Consider the following 27665-nt stretch of genomic DNA (forward strand, 5'->3'; position numbering starts at 1 on the left):
CTGTGGGTGGCCCCTGCTCTGAGGACTTGGAGACGTGGCTGTGCTGGCCCCGTGCCAGACCAGCACCTGCCCCGGGACCTGCGTGGCCCAAGTGGGTCTGGTTTCCCCTCATGCACCTCGCGACTGCTGGGCTCCTCCGGAGTGTCCAGTAGGGAAGGCCGTGGGCAGGGGGCTGCACGCAAGGAGGCCAGACGCACCAGGACACCTTCCCGAGCCACTGATTTCCACCACCCCAGCCCACCGCCGCTCAGGCCCCGGCTTGCCGCTGCCCTCACAGTGCCGTGTAGGGTGAGCGGCTGGCTCTGCAGCCACCAGGCCCGTGGGCACCTGTGGGTTCCGTTTTGTTTGGGGTTTTGCCCTTGAAGATGTTCAGGAAGAGGGCAGGTGTGCGCTGGTGTCAGGTGAGGAGCCGCCTGCTGAGACCCGGCCTCTCAGGAGGACAGGAAATGCGCTGTTGGACCCCGTGGAGCAGGGAGGAGGCCAGACGCCAGGACAGTCTTAGGTGCCAGTTCCAGGCCAGCAAGAAGTCAGCCTGAGAGCAGGCCCCAGTCGGCCTTCCTGACGTTTCTGGAAATAACTTAGGAAATGAGTCTTTTTTCCCTAGAGTGACCAAGCACGAAGTTCAGAGGTTGGACTTCAGGCAGGCAGCCGCCCCTCCACAGCGACTGTGTCATTGCTCCGTGGGCAGAAAACTCCGAGGTCCATCACACAGGTCGGGGGAATCCCTGCCGAGTGTCTTTTGGTTCCTGAATCTTACTGATCCTCTGCTAGAAACGTGACGCTCCCCTGGAGGCCAGAGGGGCAGGTCCGGAAGTTTGTTGAACCCGGTCTCCTGTAGAATTTGTAAAAACTAAATAAGTCGTGACGGTGATGACAACAATCCTCAAGGCGATGCTGATGACTCCGCGAGGGCCGGGTACCCCAGGGGCCGGGCGCGGGGTCTGGACCACGCCCCCCTCACCTGACCCTGACCCTGACCCTGACCCTGACCCCGAAGCATGTCCACTTCGTTGATTTGGAGGCAGAAGCCCTTTCAAAGTCTTCCCTGTCTGTGCTTTCAGGCCCTCCCGCTGACTGAAGACCTAGGTCCCTGGTTGCATTTCCCTTTTCCTTGTGTGGCCCATCTGCTTCCCTGGTGAGCAGGGTGTTGTGTCTGGAGGGCCCCCTGTTCATGTGCTCGGAGGGGACAACCCTCTGCCTGCTGTGGTGGGAACAGGAGCACCTCGGCCCTCGCTCCAGGGCCGCCGAGGCCAGTGCTGGGTGCCCTGAGGCTCTGGCAGCACTGCCCGCCTGTGGCCTGCAGGGAGCGTGGGAGAGGATTCAGGGTGCAGATGGGAGCTGCCGGCGCGTAGATTTCTGTTTTCACTTGGTGATGTGGTCTCTTGTCTTTTCTGGGCGTTTTTCTGTTTTCAAACTGCTGTAGACGTTACCGCTCGTGCGTGAGCTTTCCTACTTCTCTGACGAGTCGAGCAGCCAGCACCGCCGGCGCCCCTTAGGCGTGCTGTGTCCACAGGGCTCCTGCTCAGGGAGGGGCCCTGCCGGGACCATCTGGCGTATTCTATCCTCGGGCGGTCTGTTCCAGGGGAGCTTGTGCAGTGCCCACTGGGGAGACGGGCAGCCTCCGTGGCACCTGGTGTGAGACCACCTGTGAGGGGGGCGGGCACCAGCTCGTGGGCTCTCCCTGGAGGGGCCAGGCTCTGCGGGGGCAGAGCCCAGGGGCCCCGTCCGTTCTTCCCTGGCTCTCAGCACACCCCGCCAGGGGGACAGCGCGGGGGTGGTGGTGGTGGTGAGGGGCGTGAAAAAGTGACTGATCTCATTCCTTTCCCAGCGTTCTGATCTGTAAGCCCATGTAACACAGGACTCACCTGTTCTGCTATTTTGGTTGTGACTCCTTCTCCTGTGGAATTGGCAAAAGCTACATTTTTACTGTCCTTTCAAGCACGGTTGGCGTCGTCTCTGCTGTAGGTGTGGGCAGTGTGTGTACATATGGGTATATGTATATATCACCCAGCGGCGTGAGTGCCGCCATCCGGGGCAAAGCGACAGTACAATAAAAGCGGCTCCAAAACAGCCTCTGGTTTCTTGACGAGTCGGGGCAGGAGCAGGGGGTCTGGGCGAGCTACTTTGCCAGGTGCACAGAAGGAAACACCGGCCCTGTTGTGTCCCTGGAATCAGTGTGGACGGCAGGCCGGGCGCCCGAGCGCTGCCAGTGTCGGCTCCTCCAGGGTAGGGTGCAGGGCTGCCAAGGTCACACCCATACCTGGGGGCTCACCTGACCCAGAGGTGAGCGGCTGGAAACCCCTCCCTCCCCTGAAACATTAAAACCAATTTTCTAAGCATCAGATACAATCAGTGATAAAGCCACATTCAAAGGGGTCTCTGTTCTGACCCCAGGTTCACCCTGGAGGGTCCCCGGGGGAGGAAGCGGCTGGGCCTGGTGTCCTGTGGACAGCAGCTTTTGGTGATTTTGTCTCCCTGGAAATAAGGGTGTTTCAGGGTGGGCGAGGGGCGCAGTTTACACTGAAACATGTATGCGTCGTGGTTAGAAGCTAAATGCAGGCACGTGGACCACGATCGTCAGTGTGCTGCTGTGTCCTGCTGCTGGGACCGACCTCTGCCCTGAGCCCACGCACACACCTGGGGCTGGGCTGGAGGGTCACGGTGGTTTCCCATGGTGATGGTCTCTTATGTCTGAATGTTGACCTATAATAAAGATAACTTGTAAAAAATAAATGTTTTCACTGCAAAAAAAAAAGTGTATGCAAATAATTTTGATGTACAAAAAGTCTCCTTTATGAGATAGTTCTTTTTTATCTTTATTTTTTTTTTTTGCTTTATAACAAATTTAATCAGTTATACATATACATATGCTCCCATATCCCCTCCCTTTTGCGTCTATGAGATAGTTCTTGAGCATAGTAAATATCCTATAAATTATTAACATTTTTAATTTCATTTTACTTGAGTATTACTAAGATCTAGAAACTTTTCTTCTGAGATATTGGTGAAGTACTATACCAAACTTCCTTGAAGATAAAATTAGCAATTACACTTTCATGTAACAGAACTATCTGGCATACAATAAGTACTAATTTCCCTTCCCTTGACTCATTTACTTGCATATCATGAAAAGTCTGAATCCAGGCATCACATTAAAAGCCCTCAAAAATTAGCATAATCACACTTTTCAAAAGAGTTAAATTTCTTCTAATCAAGGTTATCTTCACCCTTCAGGTAATTTTCACCCTCTAATTTTCTAGGTGGATTCAATAAATGTTTATAGATTAAATAGTTTTTAAACATGCCAGAAAAATACACATATATTGTGAACAGCATACTCTTTAATGTGAACTTACCGAGAACACTTTCTATTGACTGCTATATCAAGGTACTTGAATAAAGCAAAACATCTATTGATTTCACTTAGAATATAAAAAGTAGTTTCTCCATAATGATACTTTCTCTGTTCCTAAGAAATATGTCAGCAGCCTTTGTGATTAACAAGTCTTAAGTCCAGCTCTAATGTTCCATAGTTATAGTACAAATAAGGGTTATGCAGTGGCATTAATGTACTTGCCTTTACCAACGATCTCCAAAATGAAGGTCATTTCCCCACCCCACCCCCAGTAATTGAACTGGAACAAAATCTGAAACAAACTGTGAGAGCTCGTTTAATACCTTCTCCAAACTCTTCCAAAAAATTGCAGAGGAAGGAAAACTCCCAAACTCATTCTATGAGGCCACCATCACCCTGATACCAAAACCAGAGAAAGATACTACAAAAAAAGAAAATTACAGACCAATATCACTGATGAACATAGATGCAAAAATCCTCAACAAAATACTAGCAAACAGAATCCAACAACACATTAAAAGGATCATACACCATGATCAGGTGGGATTTATCCCAGAGATGCAAGGATTTTTCAATATATGCAAATCAATCAATGTGATACACCATATTAACAAATTGAAGAATAGAAACCATATGATCTTCTCAATAGATGCAGAAAAAGCTTTTGACAAAATTCATCCCCCATTTATGACAAAAACTCTCCAGAAAGTGGGCAGAGGGGGAACCTACTTCAACATAATAAAGGCCATATACGACAAACCCACAGCAAACATCATTCTCAATGGTGAAAAACTGAAAGCATTTCCTCTGAGATCAGGAACAAGACAAGGGTGTCCACTCGCACCACTGTTATTCAACATAGTTTTGGAAGTCCTAGCCACGGCAATCAGAGAAGAAAAAGAAATAAAAGGAATACAAATTGGAAAAGAAGAAGTAAAACTATCACTGTTTGCAGATGACATGATACTATACACAGAGAATCCTAAAGATGCTACCAGAAAACCACTAGAGCTAATCAATGAATTTGGTAAAGTTGCAGCATACAAAATTAATGCACAGAAATATCTTGCATTCCTATAGACTGATGATGAAAAATCTGAAAGAGAAATTAAGGAAACACTGCCATTTACCACTGCAACAGAAAGAATAAAATACCTAGAAATTAACCTACCTAGGGAGACAAAAGCCCCGCATGCAGAAAACTATAAGACACTGATGAAAGAAATTAAAGATGATACCAACAGATGGAGAGATATACCATATTCTTGGATTGGAAGAATCAATATTGCGAAACTGACTATACTACCCAAAGCAATCTACAGATTCAATGCAATCCCTATCAAATTACCAATGGCACTTTTTATGGAACTAGAACAAAAAAATCTTAAAATTTGCATGGAGACACAAAAGACCCCAAATAGTCAAAGCAGTCTGGAGGGAAAAAAACAACACTGGAGGAATCAGACTCCCTGACTTCAGACTATACTACAAAGCTACGGTAATCAAGAAAATATGGTACTGGCACAAAAACAGAAATATAGATCAATGGAACAGGATAGAAAGCCCAGAGATAAACCCACGCACCTATGGTCAACTAATCTATGACAAAGGAGGCAAGGATATACAAAGGAGAAAAGACAGTCTCTTCAATAAGTGGTGCTGGGAAAACTGGACAGCTACATGTCAAAGAATGAAATTAGAACACTCCCTAACACCATACACAAAAATAAACTCAAAATGGATTAGAGACCTAAATGTAAGACTGGACACTATAAAACTCTTAGAGGAAAACGTAGGCAGAACACTCTGACATAAATCACAGCAAGATCTTTTTTGATCCACCTCCTAGAATAATAGAAATAAAAACAAAAATAAGCAAATGGTACCTAATGAAACTTCAAAGCTTTTGCACAGCAAAGAAAACCATAAACAAGATGAAAAGACAACCCTCAGAATGGGAGAAAATATTTGCAAATGAATCATCAGACAAAGGACTAATCTCCAAAATATATAAACAGCTCATGCAGCTCAATATTAAAAAAACAAACAACCCAATCCAAAAATGGGCAGAAGACCTAAATAGACATTTCTTCAAAGAAGACATACAGATGGCCAAGAAGCACGTGAAAAGCTGCTCAACATCACTAATTATTAGAGAAATGCAAGTCAAAACTACAATGAGGTATCACTTCACACCAGTTAGAATGGGCATCATCAGAAAATCTACAAACAACAAATGCTGGAGAGGGTGTGGAGAAAAGCGAACCCTCTTGCGCTGTTGGTGGGAATGTAAATTGATACAGCCACTATGGAGAACGGTATGGAGGCTCCTTAAATAACTACAAATAGAATTACCATATGATCCAGCAATCCCACTACTGGGCATATACCCTGAGAAAACCATAATTCAAAAAGAGTCACGTACTGCAATGTTCATTGCAGCACTATTTACAATAGCCAGGACATGGAAGCAAACTAAATGCCCATCGACAGACGAATGGATAAAGCAGATGTGGTACATATATACAATGGAATATTACTCAGCCATAAAAAGGAACAAAATTGGGTCATTTGTAGAGACGTGGATGCATCTAGAGACTGTCATACAGAGTGAAGTAAGTCAGAAAGACAAAAACAAATACCGTATATTGACGCATATATGTGGAACCTAGAAAATGGTACAGATGCACCGGTTTGCAGAGCAGAAATTGAGACACGGACGTAGAGAAAAAACACATGGACACCAAGGGGGGATAGCGGCAAGGGGTGGGGGCTTGTGGTGTGATGAATTGGGAGATTGGGATTGACATGTATACACGGATGTGTATAAAATGGATGAGTAATAAGAAAAAAATTTAATTAAAACAAACAAACATGGGCCTCCCTGGTGGCGCAGTGGTTGAGAGTCCGTCTGCCGATGCAGGGGACACGGGTTCGTGCCCCAGTCTGGGAGGATCCCACGTGCCGCGGAGCGGCTGGGCCCGTGAGCCATGGCCGCTGAGCCTGCGCGTCCGGAGCCTGTGCTCCGCAACGGGAGAGGCCACAACAGTGAGAGGCCCGCATACCGCAAAAAAAAAAAAAAACCTGCTCCAAAAAACTTGGTAATATATATGAAAAAGCATAAGAATTCTCTTATGTTGGCCACTTACTTTTACATTTAGTAACTAATTCTAAGGAAACAATTTGAACGGATGACAAAAATTTATGTACAAAGATGTTCAGAAGAGCATTATTTATAATGGTAAAAAACAGAAACAACCTAAATGTCCAAAAACGAGAGGCTACTTTAAAAAACTATGGTGCAGCCATATAAAGGATAATTAAACAGCAGTTTTGTTAAATCATGCTTACAAAGAATGAAGAAATTATTAAAATATCATTTTAAATAGAAGAATGAGATAAAAGCTATATATACGGTACCATCTCCATCTTGTATATATATATATATATATGCTTTATATATTTAAGATATATCTACATTCTTTAATATTATAAACTACTAAGAAGATAACAAAAATCACCCATAATTTTACTGTACTGGAAGTACATGCATCACAATATTAATGTTTACCTCTTACTGTTAAAATTGTATTTTTTATTTTCTGGTTTTTCATTGGGTTTTTGTTTTGTTTTGTTTTTCTTTTCCAATTTTTTTAGTGAACTCTATTAGAAAAACAATGAACATGTTTGTTTGTTTCTTTTTAACATAAGACCATTCTGTGGGTGGCTAAGATAGGGACTTCAGTGGAGTCTCAGAATCATCTAATATCAATTTCATAACAGATATTAGTGCCTTTTAGATGCCAAAGTTCATGACTAAGCTATCATCAGTGAGGCACTTGTTTTGAATTGTCTTTCCAGTAGGAGATATTGACTGTGCTAAGTAAAAAAGTGTACAAAGCCTATTCTCAGAGCTACTCCCCTCCCCACCATCCACCTCACAAAGAAGACAAGCAGATTTTTAAATTATCAGAGGTAAGATCACTGTTGATTCTCACTTAAGAAACCCTTGAGTACTTCAAGGTCTTAGAAAAAGGGACACTTTGTCTTAGGACGTATGATGTAAGGTAGGCCTAAAGGGGGGTTTCCTCGCAAATTTTGGGTTAAAAACAAGAAATTTAAATCTATACTATAGTATAAGTTTCTTCAAGCTCTGCTTTAAGAAAAGCCAATGAATAAAATCTGGGCTTACATAATAAATAAGTCAGAGAATCATTATGCATATTATCAAGGAATTATTTACTTTATGAAAGACTTTATCACAGAATGCCTTAAATATCTGCTTTTCTCATACATTTTATTATTTCAAAAATAATTTCCTATTTGACAAATGAGCCACCAGGTGCTTTGGCGCAAGTCTCTGAAATTCTCTAGGCTGTTTCTTCATCTATGTAACAAGGATGGTTTTAACCATGCTGCCTGCTTCACTCAGTTTTCATGATTATCAAACAAGATAATTTACATAAAGCTACTTTGAAAATTGCATACGCGTATTATTACTTCTGTTGCTTTTAAAAGAGAATCTGGGGAGGAACTTTCAGAATTTTACTATTACTAAATACATACTTTTGTACACTTTAAAAACATTTTGAAGGACAATTTTAGATAACATTCATTCTACAAAAATCAAATCTTTCCTTAGTTCATTATCTATTTTTCCTATGTTTTTTAGTTCTTTTACAGTTACTACACGTTGTAATTTCCATGGTATTAATACCTGGATTATAAGAGGCTCCAGCAGCTTCTGTACAGTGAATGTCTGGACCTGCAGATCCTGAGGATTGACATTCAGTGTGATTGGCATTTCAGCTGACATGACTGCCGGTGCACAAAAACAAAAAGACAGTTATTAATAAAGAAAAATACTTTCTAAAGGAAGGCACTAATGAAAATCATAGTGTACGTGAGATTAGTATTCAAGCACCTCCTCCTGCTATCAGTTGTAGCCCTCAAAGGACCAGGATGCCAAGCCCACCAACAGAGAAAAAAGATATTCCCCAACTGTCCTCTGAGGCCATGTTTCTGGGCTTAGGTTCTCTGACAAATTAATCTACACTAGTATGTTCATGACTGAAATAATAACCAGTCAAGGTGACTTTGCATTTGATCAGGAGTCTTAAGTGAAAAAGAATGGCTGAGCTGGTGAGACATATCTTACAGCAAGCAAGTGCTTTGACTTCCATGAAATCATAGCACTGGGACAGCCGGAGCCCATATTTTGCCTATTGTTAATGACAACTCAGATGAGGAATCAGGTAGGAATTTGGAAGACAGGTGCTATGTCTCTACAGGTGCTACGTCTCTATTTGTCTGGGGAACTGTTTGAGGGTTTTGATTTGGAGAAGAAAGTTCGGGGCAATTTACTTTCCTGTACAGAAAAAAAAACTAATATAAATTGGCATAGTTATTATAAAATGACCAATCTGAGAAGGCATTGATATTTGAGCAAGACAAAATAAGAAAAAAATTGCAAGCCATTCTCTAAGACATGAACATTAATCTTAAAAGTCGATGCAGTGAGATTTTTGCATAAGAATACATACATATATCAAATGACCATATGTGGAATTTCATAACATATCCAAAGTAACACATCCGCTGTGAAGACTATTACCCAAATCACTAAGCCCACAGATTTGTATTAACTTGTTCACAGTCAATAATCACCGAGCAAGTATTTACTGAAGGTTCACGGAGATAAACAGTAAGAAACACATCTATCCTATATATAACTTAGCCTATTAAAAATAAACTTAGAGTCTACAGGAATGTGTGTTACTATCAATGCACAAATCTTTCCATTTAACTGTTACCTATTTTCTTTCAAAGTTTCCTATACTTGCAGGCTAAGAGAACATAAGAATCTGCCCCTAGAAAATATCTTGATATTCCCTATGATACTCATGGAAACTAAAACAAAAAAAGAATTAGAATGTATTACTTTTACTTTAGTTTCTCTATTTATTATTTTAGATATAAGGGCAGATAATTGTTTTGTTTTTAGTTGACTGGTTGATTCTATGAATGGACTATGGATGGATAGATGAATGAATGAATGAATGAGGACATATTTTCATGGTGTCTCTTTTATCCAGAATCAGTCCTTTTAAGACTCCTCTCACTCTCAGTGATTCTAGGAAAGAAGATTGTTCTTTTTCCTATACCTATGACTCCAACCCCTAAGGGAAATCAGAATCTCAGGGTAGGGCCCATGTTCCCTCCCAACTTCTTCCCCTGAGAGTCTACCCCCATTCTCCTCCTACCCTTTCTCAACTCCCACTGGTCTAGTTCTATAAAATCATCATATCTTTGCTCTTCAACCTCTCCCACTCACTGGACGCTTCCCCTGGATCCATAAATGTGTTACTGTATATAACCAAAGATAATCATGATGTCTTTGTGTACATGTAACTGAAAAGATCAGTGCTTCACCAAGACCTTTCCACACCATATATCTGATACATGTGCAGAGAGAGATGCACAAACAAAAACACTCTATAACAAAAAATCTTCCATATTGGCTCTTATCTTGATGTAATCTAATTCTTAGATTAGTAATAACAGTTTTTTTAAATACAGGCAAATACTGTAGAACCTAGAAGGCTTACTGCTCTCCAAATATTGGGCTGGCCAAAAGGTTTGTTCGGTTTTTTCCATAAGATGGCTCTAGTAACACTTAGTTGTCTTTAACTTCATTCAAAACAATTTTGTTAGATTGTATGTGACAGCCGTCATCAGCGTGCATTTAAAAAAAGACATCAAAATTGGTGAATTTTTGTGTAGCCATTTTCATATTGAAGATGGAAGAAAAAAGGCAACATTTTCAGCATGTTATGCTTTATTATTTCAAGAAAGGTAAAAAAAACAACCGAAATGCAAAAAAAAAGATTTGTGCACTGTATGGAGAAGGTGCTGTGAATCATCAAACATGTCAAAAGTGGTTTGTGAGGTTTCGTGCTGGAGATTTCTTGCTGTACGATGCTCCATGGCCGGGCAGACCAGTTGAAGTTGACAGCGATAAAACAGAGACATTAACTGAGAACAATCAATGTTATACCATGTGGGAGATAGCCGACATACTCAAAATATCCAAAACAAGCAGTGAAAATCATTTGCACCAGCTTGGTTACGTTCATTGCTTTGATGTTTGGGTTCCACATAAGTTAAGTGAAAAAAACCTTCTTGACCATTTTTCCTCGTGCAATTCTCTACTTAAACGTAATGAAAATGTTCCATTTTTGAAACAAATTGTGACCAGTAATGAAAAAGTGGATACTGTACAATAATGTGGAATGGAACAGATCGTGGGGCAAGAGAAATGAACCACCACCAACCACACCAAAGGCTTGTCTTCATCCAAAGAAGGTGATGTTTTGTATATGGTGGGATTGGAAGGTAGTCTTCTATTATGAGCTCCTTCTGGAAAACCAAACAATTAATTCCAACAAGTACTGCTCCCAAGTAGACCAACAGAAAACAGCACTTGACGAAAAGCGTCCAGAATTAGTCAACAGAAAGCTCATAATCTTCCATCAGGATAATGCAAGACTGCATGTTTCTTTGACAACAAGGCAAAAACTGTTACAGCTTGGCTGGGAAGTTCTGATTCATCTGCCGTATTTACCAGACATTGCACCTTCAGATTTCCACTTATTTCGGTCTTTACAAAATTCTCTTAATGGAAAAAATTTCAATTCCCTGGAAGACTATAAAAGGCACCTGCAACAGTTCTTTGCTCAAAAAGATTAAAAGTTTTGGGAAGACGGAATTATGAAGTTGCCTACAAAAATGGCAGAAGGTAGTAGAACAAAAGGGTGAATACATTGTTCAATAAAGTTCTTGGTGTAAATGAAAAACATGTTTTTATTTTTACTTAAAAATCAAAGGCACTTTTTGGCCAACCCAATATATGCCACATGGCTACACTCCATGATTCTCTTACTGCAAAAATGGATATGTGAAGTATTCTTGAGAATAACAGGAATCTGCCAAAGATTGTTCCCAGTGATTTACCATAGAAATTTGTACATAGTCAAAATAGTGAATTTCAAATATGGCTTATAATCAAATATACTCATAATATTTATAATTATTTCATGTGTCTTCAGCAAAGTTTGATATTAAAAACAAAGATAATTATGCTGAAAGTTTCAAAGGAAACAATTATGACAAATCTAATAATTTAAAGCATTTAAATACAACTATATACTCCAAAATTGACTATACTATTAGAAACACTAATACATACTAATCACTTTGTGTATAGTATAAAAACATTTTCTAGTCAACTCAGGAAACTGATTTGGAGATCAAGGTAATAATAGGCAGAAAACTGTAGAATTTTGCAAGTGAAGTCAAAGCAAGGTCAAAGTCTGACAAATTGTTAGACCTCTTGTAGCAATAACACAATGTGAATCCAAAACAAAAATTCAACTACGGTGTGGATATTATACCCCAAGGCGTTTGCATTTTATAACCCACAAAATTTTAAGAGTTAAAAAGTACCTCCCAAACAATTCAAGGACACCTCCTACAGCATCCTTCATTTCAACAATGTACTGGGCTTGGATGAATAGAAATGAGATGCTCACTATACCATTAGATGCCAGTGATTACTTTTATAAAGTTCTTCCTTATGTTGAGTTGAAATCTGCCACTTTTCAACTTCTATCCAATAGAGACAGTTTCATAAAGTAGGAAAGGTACGGGTTTGGAGACAGGCAGACTAGATTAAAATCCCAGTTTTCAGAATCAAAGGGAGGAAAACAAATCTCTTGACAGCAGTAATAGATGTCTCCAGGGATAGTCCTTAAGGCAGAACAAAGTACCCATGTGGATCCTTCCCGTCTCCCCAAGTTGTCTTTGTCCATAATGCCTGCATTTTCTTTACTCCACTTTATTCCTTGCTTTAAATTGAGCTTATAGCAATTTTAAATTCATTTAGTTAACAAGCATTTCATTTTTAAATGCAGTTAACTCTGAGAGGTCATGGGGGACACACATTCAATCATGCTTTGGAAGAGTACATGAGACCAAGGTGATGTGTCCTCTCAGAGCCCATATGTACCCTTTCTGACACACTCAGGTTATCCAGTACCCCCAACTCTCTGCTCAATCAGACCAAGCCTACTTCCAGTGCCTATGCCAGCCTCTTCCTGAAATCCATCCTTCCAAGAGTGAATTACAACATGCCCATCCTTATACCTGAGAGGTAGCCAAGAGGCAGCTGTTTGCTGATGAGTATGTATGGAGCTTGGACATGCAAGCTGGGCTGTCCACTTGCATGTACCCAAGGCCTCTCAAGTGCAAGACAGAGCCACAAGTGGAAAGAAAAGGAAGCTGACCATCAAGGTCAGGGGTGAGCTCCCCATCCACCAACTCATTCTAACAAGAAATTTCAAAGAGTACAAGAATTCCAAATACAGATCTATACCTTCCAGGTCATTTTGAAGGTATATTTCTCAAGGTAGAAAGATAGGAGGATAGAACCTACTTTAGTAGCTTGTTAGCTTGACTTGTAGCTTTTACATATATAAGTATGGTATGCAGGCCTCAATTTTATACTTTCAATCTGCTCACTACAAATGTTAAGGATCAGCCTGCCCAAACTTTCTAGAACTCCATATCACCAAGTTCTTTCTTTTTGGTCAGATTTGCTCTTTCGTTGTTTCCTCAATCTTCTAAGACATGCAGTTGACACAGAGGTAGGGTAAAAAGTCATCAGTTCTTCCACTTTTAGGAGAAGACTTCCAAGATTCTATAATAAAATTACTTCTCTTTTCCTCTCTTTTTTCCCCTCATTCAAATGCTCTCTGTTATTATTTTTTCCTTAAGTTTATAGGTTTCCATGCAAGAGTATATGTATATTTCTTTACTGTTTTTATTAAAATTATTTTTGTGATCATTCAACATTACATTAATGAGAAAATAAATAAGTACATAAACAATTTAAATACTCAAAAACACAACAAAATTCATATTGATGACCTGGGTGGTGGCAGCAGAAGTGTACAGAAGTGGTCAGATTGTAGATATATTGTGAGCCAATAGGAATTCCTGACATATTGCACACAGGATAAAAAGAACACAAGATATCTTTAAGTTTTTTGTCTGAAGCAACTGGAAGGATGGAGTTGCCAGTAACAGAGGTAGAGATTGCTGCAGAGGAGGAACAGGAAGATGAAGAGCCCAGTTTGGGACACGATAAATTTGAGATGCATATTAGACATCCAAGCGAAGATGTTAAGTAGGCAGTTGGATATATGAGAGCAGAGTTTGGGAGAGAAGTCTGGGATGAAAATACAAATTTCAGAGTTGTCAACATAAAGGTGGATGGAATGAGACAACCAAGGAGGAAGCAGACAGGAAGAGACAGGTCAGAGTCAAAGGACTATTGTGAGTGAATGGAAATATAGGCAGTGGTACTCAGAGGTTTATAGAATTAAGATTAGCTTTTGAGGGCCTTCACTGGTGGTCCATTGGCTAAGACTCTGCACTCCCAATGCAGCAACCCCTGGTCAGGGAACGAGATCCTACATGCCGCAATAAGAGTTCGCATGACACAATAAAAGTTCACATGCCGCAACTAAAGATCCCATGCGCCTCAACTAAAGATCCCGTGTGCCACAACTAAGACCCTGCATAGCCAAATTAATTAATTAATTAATTAATTTTTAAAATTTGCCTTTGATTGAACTAGTAAAATATGGCTCTTCTGGCAGACCAATTAGAAAAAGGGTAAACGTAGCCCAGTAGGTATTAGCAGGAAGGTCCCCAGTTTGTCCAGCAGAGGGAGGGCTAGATTTCAGCTCCACTCAGCCCCTCAGCAGGGCAATATGCAGCAGCCAGTGTGAGACACACTGCTGCTCCCCGACTCCCACTGTCTGCTAAAGGATTCCTAAATTCTCCTACATTTCATCACCATTGGATCTCAGTAATTAAGAGCACTGGCTTTGAAGTTGGACTGCCTGGGTGAGAATCTAGGCTCTGTTCCTTGCTCACTGGTGACTTTAGACAAGCTAGTAAACCTCCCTAAACATCAACTTTATCATCTGTAAAATGAGAATAATAAGAGTACCCTCTTCAAAAGGATCTTGAAGATTAAAATTAAAAATCCATATATAAGTCATAACTTAGCCCATGCTTCAGACACCTACTAACGGCTGAACAAATATTAGTTGATATTATTATCCCCTTTTCAACAGGAAAGCAGAATCTACTTGTCTACATTTAGGTTAAACATATTGCTTTCATCTACAGAGCTTGTAATTATTATTCAAGAATGCAAGAATGCTTTCACTCTTAGTTCCCATAACTAAAGGGCTTAAAACAAAGCTTCCCTCTGGTGACTCATTTCATTGGATCTCTTGACTTCAAAATCTAAGGCATATTTCCTACATGTGCATTAATTAGAAATGCAACATGCCTAAATACTTTTTTTTTAAAAATTCCTAATGCATAATGGCCTCATAAAGGATCTTGAGCCCTTTGAAAGCAATTCCAGAGTGATACATAAAAGGTATGCATTAAAGTTAGGGCTACAATTGTTAAATGCACTACATGTCCAGATCCCCAAGACTCTGAGATTTTTATTTCCTTAACTTCCAAGAATTCTGGGTTTCAACACGACAAAAAAAGTTACATTTCATAATAAAAAGTAAATATCTTTAGCATGTTAAATTCAAACTTTCAAAAGCTTCTTGGAAGCATTTGAAGATCTTTTTAACAACTTTTGGATAGTCATCTTACTGATGTTTTTTGAAAAATAATCAAATTGAGCTCCTCCCCCCAAAATTATGAGTTTTATTGATTCTTTATGAGAAGGCTCAAATTAAATTAAATTAAAACGTTTGCTTCCTCTGTTCATAGTAACCAACATAAAACTTGTTTCCCCACACACAACCTACATGACAGCTGCAAAAAACGACAGAAAACAAACAAAAAATCCAAAAGACTGACTTAACTAATATGAAATAAAACAAAGGAAAGCATCAGATTCTACTTATATTTAGGTCTTATATCCTTCTTGTAGTGAATGGGTGGTCAAGTCTAACGGCCCTCCAAAATAAAGCAAAAGGTTGTAATTCAATTTCTGATTTAAATGAAAAGTAACATTGTATATAAGAATTTTATAAGATGACCTTATTACCCCTTCTGATAACACACCTTTTATGTTATTTTATGAAATGCCAGTTCACACTAAAAGCTCACCCTGCCTTTCACAATGGCACACATTTTCAAAATTGCAGGTATGAAGAAAGGACAAAAATGCCCCATGGTTATTCTGTGTAGCAATGCCTTTCAATTTAAGGACATTTTGTACCATATAAAATTATACCAGAACTGAGATCCTATCTCATATAAGCCCAGCATAAATGTTACCTACCTGTTATTTAAAAAGCCAAAGAACTAAATTAGTCCAATTGAAGTCTAAGAAGAAGATAATCTAGTGTGTGAAAGCTCAGAGAAGCTTTCACTGAATCACCCAGAACAAGAATAACCTTCAGCTATAAGCATCAAGTTTAACCAACCAGGGCAGAAGTAACATGCCTTTCATATACACCTTGAAAGTGACAGTAGCTTTTGTTGCTGCAAGTCCAATGGGTCTATGGGTCAGTTCCACTCCATAATATTATAAGACAGCTCAAATATATGTGAATTCTCCTAAGGCCTGGTATTTTTGAAAAGCAGAGAACAAAACAGAAAATAGTGAAAGAAGTAGAATTCTTGCCAACCTCAATTTGAAGCAAAAAAATTCCCATTTCTTCTTTGTTCTCTGATTACCTAGAAATAAATAAGAGCCTGCTTATCATAATAGAGAAAATAAAACCAAAGTCTTTGAAAACACTACATTCATTTTTCTACAAATCTATTAATATACTGGGGGAAACCGATAGTATATAACTGTTTTGAGAACTTCAGCTGCTTCTCTGACTCCTGGTTTTCCATTCTTCCATATTCCCTGAAGAGAGGTTTTAAATATGCCAGAATCTTCGATCTAACCATCCAAGTTCACTATTTTACCACTAGTTTTTAAAATTTTCTCCAGGAACTCTAGCTATATACCTATTAACCCTATTTAACCATTTCTCATCCCACATGCTAAGTATTCTTTCTATAGTAAACAAAAGACTTTCTCCTCTGGCTTCAAAATACCGCTTTCTACCCTTCTGCCATTCTTCCCCAGTATCTTTTACTAGCTCCTCCTTATCTACTAACTCCTGTTAACTAGGGGTCTAAACCCCAGGATCCATCCCTTACGTGCTAGTCTCTGCTCCACATTATATTGTACTTTCAGAACAATCTCATCCTAGAGTTTCAGTTCAACTTACAGCCTCTGATTCAACAGTCCAGACCTCTCACCTGAGCTTCAGAGCCCCCAGATCCACTTCCCACTGGGCCATATCACAGCCACCTCAAAACTGAACTCCATGATCTCTTCCTCAAAACCTGTTACCGCCATCTTCAGTTCTGATCTAGATTAATGACATCACCACACAGTGGGCACCCACTCCCAACCCATAACTTGAATGTCATCCCAGAATATTTTCTTTCACTCTGCCTCTCTCTTCATATCAGATTAGTGGAAAAATCACACAGCTTCTACTTCCTTAACTCTTCTTATATTGGCCATTTCCTCTCCATTCACATTGGTACCTCCTCAGTTCAACCCTGGTTAGACTTACTTAAACTTTGCAATGATACCATAACTGGTCTCCCTTCTAGTTTTTCACAACCTCCAATTCACCCTCCAAACTATTCCCAGAGTGATGTCTCTAATATAAAATAAGATAATGTTACACCAACCCCCTGCTTAAAACCCTCAATGATTCTTCATCTGGACACAATAAAGTTCAGCCTCCACTGAATGACTCAAGGCAATTTGCCCTATCTCTCCAGCTTCTTATTTGTCTTTGACACACCTCCTCCCTGTACTCCATTCATGCTAAAGAATTTGAAGTTCTCTAAATTGACGGTACTCTTTCATTCCCCTAAACTTTTATTCACTCTGTTCCCTCTGCCTGGAGTACTCCTCCCCAATAGCCACTCAACAAATACTTCCTCATCTTTTCAATCTCAACTCAAACAACCCTCTTTACATCTTAATAAACACACATACACACACACACACACACACACACAAGCACATACACACTCATGGTAGAAGTAAGCAATGCTTTACTCTGTACAGTATACAGAACTCTAAGAGAATCACCATCATCATCCTACCATCTCCTAGGATTTATTATAATATATGGTAGAATAAATGCATGTTTATGTCACTTCCTTCCATCAAAACTAATGGAATACAGAAAAACTCAAAATCAAAATTTCCTCCATCTTCAAGGAAACTTGGCATTACCCCAAATTACGAATAAAGAAATAAAATGAAATCTTGACTAAATTTTTTAAAAAGGAAAGTGAAAGTCTATACACACCTCAACAGGAAATAATTTTCTCTAAAAGTGCCACGACCCTGAAATTCCTGTCCAAGCGTCCTTTGATTAGAGAATTAAGATGTAGGGCAAGGATAGGTACAGTAATCAAAGGGGATATCCCTATTTGAAAGATCCAGTTTGAGACTGTAGAATCACAAAAGTGAGAAGTAAGGATTAGCACGATGACATGCCATTTCTGTCTGTCACTAAGCCCACGTAGCCAGGGGAACTGCTAGAGGTCAAGTAGAGCCAAGGAAAGAAGGGATGTTAAATCATCAGCTTACAGTGCTAATAGTCTGTGACTTAAAGGACTTTACCATGAAGCACACTGAGTTTTGGAGCACCAAACAATGAAAGGAAAATGTTCCTAGGAGCAAAAAAATAACAACTTTGGTAAGAAAGTAAAAATTGCCAACAACCTCAACTCACTCCCTCCTAAGCCTGATCCTCCCTACACTGTTCTTCAGTAAATGTCTGGTGGTATACAAATATCAGTAATGGGAATACTACATAAAAAGTGCCAAAAAAAAAAAAGAGAGAGAGAGAGAGAAAAAAAGAAGAAAGGAGAGGAATCAAAAAATGTATATGAATAAGGATTAATGAAGGAAACAGAGGAGTTATACTACCTTTACATAAGAAAGCTGTGACTGCAAAAAGGCTTGCATTCTTGCTTATACTTTCTTTTTTTTTTAATAGATCTTTATTGGAGTATAATTGCTTCACAATACTGTGTTAGTTTCTGTTGTACAACAAAGTGAATCAGCCATATGCATACATATATCCCCATATCCCCTCCCTCCCATCCTACTTATCCCACCCCTCTAGGTCATCGTCGCAAAGCACTGAGCTGATCTCCCTGCTGCTGCTTCCCACTAGCTATCTATTTTACATTTGGTAGTGTATATATGTAGATGCTACTCTTACTTCACCTCATATCCCCCCTCCCCCCGCCATGTCCTCAAGTCCATTCTCTATGTCTGCGTCTTTATTCCTGCCCTGCCACTAGGTTCATCAGTACCATTTTGTTTTTTTTAGATTCCATATATATGCGTTAGCATATGGTATTTGTTTTTCTCTTTCTGACTTACTTCACTCTGTATGACAGACTCTAGGTCCATCAACCTCACTACAAATAACTCAATTTCGTTTCTTTTTATGGCTGAGTAAAACAACAAGAACAACAACCAGAAAAAAAAAAAAACCCTGAAGGATAAACCAAAAACAAATTAAAATTGTTGTCCTTAGGATGAGGGAAAGAACAGAGCAGAGGAGACAGAGATGAATGCTAGACTTCTCTGAATATACCTAGTTTTAGAGTTTTGACCTTGGAGCCACGTAAATGTTTTACTTAAGTAAAAAGCAATTAACCCATAAATCAATCCTGAAAAATCAGAAGTAAACAAAAAATATAAACCTTAACTATATTTCACATTAGTTTCATAAACAGAAATAATTTCAAGGAACTTCAAAACACAGTATTTTTTAAATAAGCTTTAAGGATATATTGTACAACACAGGGAATAAAAGCAATATTTTATAACTATAAATGGAGTATAACCTTTAAAAACTGTGAATTACAAAAATTATGAACCACCTGAAACTTATATAATATTGTACAGAACTATACTACAATAAAAAGTAAATTTTTAAAAAGTTCTTTTTTAAATTAAAAAACAAACAAACAGTATTTTTACTCTAATCCTAGAGGGATATCCTCCAGGACAAAAAGAATGTCGAAGTAATTTTAAACTACACTTAGTATTCTTATTATATATGTGTGATATATATATTCTTATTATATATGTATACATACATGTGTATACACACACATTAGGCTAAAACAAATAAATAATTATATTCATGCTATTAGGAAATAAGATTTCCAGCATAAGAGAAAAAGGAGATACAGATGGCCAACAGGCACATGAAAGATGCTCAACATCACTAATCACCAGAGAAATGCAAATTAAAACTACAGTGAGATATCACCCAACACCTGTCAGAATGGCTACCATCAAAAAGAACATAAATAACAAATGTTGGCGAGGATGTAGAGAAAGGGAACCTTTGTACACTGTTGATGGGAATGTAAACTGGTGCAGCCACTGTGGGAAACAGTATGGAGTTTCTGCAAAAAACTAAAAATAAAACTACCGTATGATCCAGCAATTCCACTCCTGGGTATATATCCAAAGGAAATGAAAACACTAATCTGAAAGGATACATGTACCCCAAAGTTCATAGCAGAATTATTTACAATTGCAAGGTATGGAAGCAACCTAGGTGTCCATTAACAGATGAATGGATAAAGAAGATGTGGTATATAAATACAATGGAATACTACTCAGCCATAAAAAAAGAATGAAATTTTGCCATTTGCAACAACATGGATGGACTTAGAGGGTACTATGCCTAGTGAAATAAGTCAGACAGAGAAGGACAAATATTGTATGTTATCATTTACATGTGGAATCAAAAAATTAAAACAAATTAGTGACTATAACAAAAAAGAAAGAGACTCACAGATACAGAGAACAAACTAGTGGTTACCAGTGGGAACAAGGGAAGGGCAAGATAGGGATGGGAAATTAAGAGCTACAAACTACTAGGTATAAAATAAATGGGCTACAAGATATATTGTACAGCACAGGGAATATAGCCAATATTTCGTAATAACTACAAATGGAATATAATCTATAAAAAATCTGAGGGACTTCCCTTGTGGTCCAGTGGCTAACACTCCATGCTCCCAATGCAGGGGGCCTGGGTTTGATCCCTGGTCAGGGAACTAGATCCCACATGCCACAACTAAGAGTTTGCACGCCACAACTAAAGATCGTGCATGTTGCAACTAAAGACCCTGCATGCCACAATGAAGATCCTGTGTGTGGCAACGAAGACTTGGCACAGCCAAATAAATAAATAAATAAATAAATAAACTTTTTTTAAAAAAAATTTGAATCACTATGTTGTACACCTGAAACTAATATAATATTGTAAGTCAACTATACTTCGATATAAATAAATAAATAAGAAAAAAGATACAAATATAAAATCAAAAATTTTAAATTAAGCCCCATAATCTTATTTTGAATTGGAAATATCAGTATGATCTGATTATACATTTTTCCCTTCCTAAAAAAAAAAATCTATTTCCTAGCTATGTTCACAAAATATATATATATATATATTGGGCAACAATGGCAACCTGGTGCACAGATTATGTTCCCTAAATACTATTTTCCACTAAAAAGACTTAGGCTCCTTGGTGGAAAGGCTGATTGAAGATCTAGTGCAAGAAATGTACAAAATGAGCCTAGAACATCTTCTTGTGCTAGAAATCAAGGCTCACTTGGGTTTTGTCAAAATGCTTAGTAAACAATTTAAAGGGGTTCTCAATGGCCAAAAATGGGAAAATTTGAGCATCAAAAGAATAAAAAATTACAATATTCTGAAATATATCCCACATATAAAAATTCAAAAAAAAAAAAAAAACTCATTGGTCACCTTCCAAAGTTGCTAGAACACCATCCTCTTTTTCTGAAAATTGATAAACAATGGGAAATAATCAAGTATTTTCCTAATTTTCTGGTATGAACTATACTTTTGACTAATGAAATAATAGGGGAAGAGTTCTTTATAGCATGATCCCAACTGATAAAACTAATAAAGAATTATAGAATGATAAAGTCACCATTTACAGCCCCTTAAAAAATAATAGGCTAGGGCTTCCCTGGTGGTGCCGTGGTTGACAGTCCGCCTGCCAATGCAGGGGACGCGGGTTCGTGCCCCGGTCCGGGAGGATCCCACATGCCACGGAGCGGCTGGGCCCGTGAGCCATGGCCGCTGGGCCTGCGCGTCTGGAGCCTGTGCCCCGCAACAGAAGAGGCCACAGCAGTGAGAAGCCCGCGTACCGCAAAAAAAATAATAATAATAATAATAGACTATACAATAATTACCAATATGAAGGCTAAAATCATTAAGTGACTGATTAGTAGGGAACTATGAGAATCAGGCTTACAGAGCATGAATGCAGTGATCAATTTTAACATTACCAAAAGTGAGATAACCCAGACTCGTGTATTAGACATAATATTAAATGGACAATTGATTTTCAATAAAGGTGTCAAGGTAACTCAATGGGAAAAAAGGTAGTCTTTTCAACAAATGGTGCTGAAATCATTGAATAGCCACTCATAAAACAGGAACCTTGACCCTTTCCTCACACCATATACAAATATTTACTTGAAATGGATCATAGAGCTAAAGATAAGACCTAAGCCTATTAAATTTCTCAGTGAAAACATAGGAGGCATGGGTTAGGCAAAGGCTTCTCAGATACATCCAAAGCATGATCCATAAAAGAAAAAAAAAATCAATAAACTGCTTCAACAAAATTTAACATTTCTGCTCTTTGAAAGACAATGTTAAGAAAATGAAATGGCAGGGACTTCCCTGGTGGTCCAGTGGTTAAGAATCAACCTTCCAATGCAGGGGATGTGGGTTCGATCCCTGGTTGGGGAACTAAGATCCCACATGCCGCGGGTCAACTGAGCCCGCGTGCCACAACTACAGAGGAGCCCGTGCGCTGCAAGGAAGAGCCCGCACTCCGCAACAAAAGATCCCACATGCCACAAAGAAGATCCCTCAACTAAGACCCCATGCAGCCAAATAAATATTTTTTTAAAAAAATAAAAGAAAATGAAATGGCAAACACAGCTGAAGGATGGGATGAAGCATTTTTAAAACCCATATATGAAAAAGGGCTTATATGCAGAAAATATAAATAATATTTAAAAATCAAAATCTTTTTTTAAAAATTCAGTTTTTTAAATGGGCAAAATATTTGAAAAGACACTTCACCAAGAAGATGACATATAAGCGCATGAAAAATGCACATCATAAGTCAGTAGAGAAACGCAAATTAAGGTCACAATATATACTGCTACACACCTACTGTAATGGCTAAAATTAAAAAGACTGCCAATACTAGAGCTAGCAAAGATGAGAAGCAACTGGATATCTCACACATTTGCTAGTGAAAATGAAAACTGGTACAGCCACTTTACAAAACAGCTTGGAAATTTCTTATCAAGTTAAACATGCACCCACCCTATGACCTAGCAATTCCACTCCTTAGACATTTACCCAAGAGAAATGAAAGTATATGTCCACCTAGAGACCTATATGCAAATGTTTATGGGGGCCTTATTCACAAGAGTCAGAAACTGAAAACAACTCAAATTTCCATCAACAGGTAAATAAACAATTTATGATACCATCATACTGTCACATGTTATGCAAGAAAAAAATGAGCAATAGATACAGGCATCAACATGAATATCTCACAAAAGCATTATGCTAACTGATAGAGTCAGACAAAATTACACACTGCATGATGCCACTTATATGACATTCTTGAAAGGGCAAAAATATAGGGACAGGAAACAGATCAGTAGTTGTCAGTGACTGAGGGTTAAGGGAGAAGATAACTGCAGATGGCACAAGGAAACTTTGGATTGACTCAAATAAAAATGTTCTATTTGTTTATGGTGGTGATTATATGATTGTATATAACTGTCAGAACTCATCAAACTGTAAACTTATAAAGAGTGAATTTAATGCATATAAATTTTTCCTTAATAAATCTGACTTTTAAAAACTCTTTTGTTTATCTCTTACCCCAGTGACACAAAAAATATTTCTCGATTACTTCATTTACTATATAATTACAGATTTCTACTGATATCCATTGGCTCTATAAGCTCTTTGAGTGGATCTCTCACTAGGATCTCTGAACTAATGCTTTCAAAAGCTAATTTGTTTTTCTTAAGCGTCCTTGACCACTCTGATACATCACTCAGTTTATTTGGTGCCTACATCCTACCTAGCCTCTTAAGAATATTTGCTTCCCAGGTTTCAGATATGTGTGTCCAGGTTATCCACAATCTCATCCCATGCAGCTGATGTGTTATCTATCCGATTGATAATTTTTTCTGGCAAGAACTCTAAGTCAACCTGCATATGTGTTTACAAAACTACAAAAATAAAAGCTTTGAGTATTTTCTTTGTTTTTGTAGTGCTTTTTTAAAAAGATAATCATTTCTTATTGATTTTATTGTTAACAACGGAATATTTTTAAAAATGGAGCCAAATGATTGGCCCTGACTCATCATGTTAATTTAATACCTGAAAATATCACTGAAGATCCTTAGCAAAACTTTAACTGCTACATTTTTGTCCCTTTTCAATACTGTTGGGTGAAAGCAGTGAGTTTCTAACTTTGTTCACTTATACAAGCCAGGTTTAGCAGGGTGTGCAACACCGAGTCCAGCATCTTCAACACTGTAGTTGGTTTTTGAGTATTTGAAGATCAAAGTACATTAAGAAGTCCTGCCTCTGAATTCCTCCCTCCTACCCAACAACTTTTTTCCAAGTTAGATTGATCCAGTTAATTGTGATGGAACAGAAGTTGAAATTCAAGTTAAATTTATAACCAAATTGAGTGAAAGGAAGGAAAGTAGCTAATAACCTATTCAGAAAAATTTAAAAATACCAGGACTAGATTCATAGATTCATACAGAATTGCCAGATATATTTTAAACATGGGCTTGATCATGTCTGTTCTAATATGTAGATATATGACCTTATTTAAATAACTTCTTGTTTCCAAAAAACTACACCTCTTTAATCATTCTTCTGAATTAAGTAACAGACCAAATTTTATTCTGCTCCTAGAAAACTTAAAGCCACACTTATGCCTATATAAATCAGCATGTGGGTTAAAAGGGAAGCAGTTCTCCACTTTTTTTTCCACCAAAACACGAGTGACATTTAAAATATATTTAATATTCACTGTCCAACATACTTCTCCCACTCTGGACTGCCACCGTTGGTAAGGGAGATAGCTAGTTTGCATGAAATTCCCCCATAAGATTTCTATATATAACCCTATATTTTCTCTCCCATCAATCCATCATACACCAGTGTCATAAAACCATAGTCAAGAACTGCTGCAGCTCAGCCTTATTCCCGGCTCTGTTTTATATCTCATACGTATTTTTCTTTCTACTTTCACTCCACTTTTATCCTTTCCTGAATTTCACATAGCCTTGTAAGTCACCTTAAATCCTTTCTAGAACAAGGTAAGGAATAAATAAATAATCATTCCATGTATCTGCAAAAGCAATCTCTTCTCATTTACCCTAGATAAAGCCTTAAAACTTTAACCACTTGCAGCCTCTTAACTATTCTCTACCATATTATACATACAAGTATCAAAATCACAAGTTCCTATTTTTTGGTTTTATTAATTCTCTTTTTAAAAATATTAAGGCTGCATACAGAAAATACAGGAAAAGTATCCACGCACAATTTAAGTTTAGAGGCCCATAATAGAAATTAAATTGTTTGCACAAAGAACCTGCTTGCTGCATAACTTTTGTGTCTAAAGAATGTAAAGTTTCCAGTGTCTTGTATACAGTTACTCAAATAGTAATAGCTCAGCTACAGAGAAGGAATTTTTAAGTGCTTTGATATAAAACTACTATAGCTTGGGCATTGGCACACAAGAATTTGTTTCAGCGCTATTTTTAAAGCCACTAATAAATATTTCAAATACCAGAACTGAGCCTCTGCTCAACTGAGTCTGCCTCAATTGACGTGAAAGAAAAAGTATGTAAGAGAATCACATTTTTATTTAAAACTGAAATGCCTGCTAATCTACTTGGAAAAGTATATATAAAATTGGAACTTTCATAAAGTAGTTTAGAGTTTAGTGTTGTTAAAAGGAAAATTAGTTATAAAAGTAATAAATGCACAACATAGTAGTTTCAATTCATCTCATTTTATAGAAATAATGTCCTTTAATTTCCCCCAAAGTTATCTAGCCAAGTCACACATAATCTATAATTAGGATTTGCCTTATAGCAAAGTTTGATTTTAAAAAGTTTGACACTTCACTCACCTACTGCGGGACAGAGTATTGCCCATATACAGATACTAAACCAACTGTCTAAGCAAGTTCTGGTGTTTAGAAATTCAGTGCCACTATTATGGCTTACAATTTGGCTTATGATGCACTTGTAAGCAAACAGCCTGACAAGCACCCTAGTGTATTTCAGGATGACTGACAGGACACAGTGGCTCAAACAGGAAAGGGGGATGGGTGCTCTTAAAGCAACATACCAGTGAAAGGCAACATTAAACAGTAGAATCAGACTGAAATTATATTTTTCAAGTTTGCGATGAAATAATAACATATTGTCCAATTCAAGCTTTTAAACATAACTTTCATGTCATTACGTGCCCCAAACACTGTAATTTCCAAACAGACTTTAAGAATTTAAAATATAGAAAGAAAAAATTTAAAACAAACATGCTAAATGATACTTCCCTGTACCTATCAAACTTCTAAATTACTTAAGACTATTCCAATTATTTTTAACAGAAATTAGGTCAGGGTACCCAGAGAAAAGCAGTTCTTATCTCACCTCTAGATATTTGCCAATCACTCTTACAACAGTAATTTAACTAATAAAAGTAATTTAAATAGCTTGGATTATTCAAATCTCTTATTGAAGATGGGGGCAGGAGATCTATATATTTTGCCCCTGCTGTGTTTCTTCCCTGTGACCTACTTCCATTGTTAAAAAATAGATCATTGGGTTAAGAAATTTCAATTATGGGTATTTCCATATTAGTTTCACTTGGAAAATATTTATTCAAGTGATACATTGGCTTCATTCTTCACATTTATAATTTTTCCTATATTATGTTACAATACTCTGCACTGTTCAATCCTTTTATACAACAATCAGCCCTATTTTTAAAACAAAAAAAACCATTCATTTTTTTCATAATATTCATAATATTTATTTATAATGCTTTTTATTTCTGTAAGATTGGTAGTTACATCCCATTTCTGATTCTAGTAATTCGATTCTTCTTCCTCTTCTCCCTCCTCCCCCTCCTCCCTTTCCCCCCTCCTCTCCCCCTCCCCCTTCCCTTTCTCCTCCCCTTCTTCTTCCTCTTCTTCTTCCTCTTCTTCTTCTCCCTCTTTTTCTTCTTCTTCTTCTCAATCTAGCTTGCTTGGATTTCATTGGGTTGCTCTATTGCTTTTCTATTCTCTATTTCATTTATTTCCACTTCAGCCTTTACTTCCTTACTTCTTGCTTTGGATTTATTTTGCCCTCCTTTTTCTAGTTTCTTAGGGTGAAAAGTTATTGATTTGAAAGCAAAACTATGGAGATAAGTATCAGTGGTTGCCAGAGATTAGGGGAGAGGGAGGGATGAATAGGTGGAGCACAGAGGATTTTTAGGGCAGTGAAACTCTCCTATGTGAATGGTGAATACATGACAATTACATACTTGTCAAAACTCGTATAATGTACAACACTGAGAGCAAACTCTAATGTAAACTATGGACTTTAGGGGATAAAGATGTATCAGTGTAGGTTCATCTGTTATAACAAATGGACCACTCTGGTGTGGGTTGTTGATAGTGGGGGAGGCTGTGTGTATGTGGGAGCAGGGGCTATATGGGAAATCTCCGTATCTTCTGCTCATTTTGCTGTGAAATGAAAACTCCTCTAAAAAATAAGACTGTTAGGGCTTCCCTGGTGGCGCAGTGGTTGAGAGTCTGCCTGCCGATGCAGGGGACATGGGTTCGTGCCCCGGTCCGGGAAGATCCCACATGCCGTGGACCGGCTGAGCCCGTGAGCCATGGCCGTTCGTCTGGAGCCTGTGCTCCGCAGTAGGAGGGGCCGCAACAGTGAGAGGCCCACGTACTGCAAAAAATAATAATAATAAGACTATTTTAAAAAATCAAAAGTAATTTTTTTAAAAAAACAATAAGCAAAAAACCTCACAAC

General features: G+C 38.4%; 1 protein-coding gene across 1 annotated transcript in view; it reads right to left on the reverse strand.

Annotated features, from left to right (window-relative positions):
* The window catches only part of CTNNA3 (catenin alpha 3), a gene marked incomplete at both ends in the record, with an annotated part of 1638358 nt that extends 1630187 nt beyond the window's left edge, over positions 1-8171 (reverse strand). Inside the window, 1 exon segment of the mRNA XM_079710492.1 lies at positions 8073-8171. Coding sequence (XP_079566618.1) covers positions 8073-8171 — 99 coding nt within the window.
* Between the last annotated feature and the right edge of the window lie 19494 nt (positions 8172-27665).

Source organism: Hyperoodon ampullatus (genome assembly GCF_949752795.1).
Source record: "Hyperoodon ampullatus genome assembly, chromosome: 1".
In the NCBI taxonomy this organism is placed as follows: Eukaryota; Metazoa; Chordata; class Mammalia; order Artiodactyla; family Ziphiidae; genus Hyperoodon; species Hyperoodon ampullatus.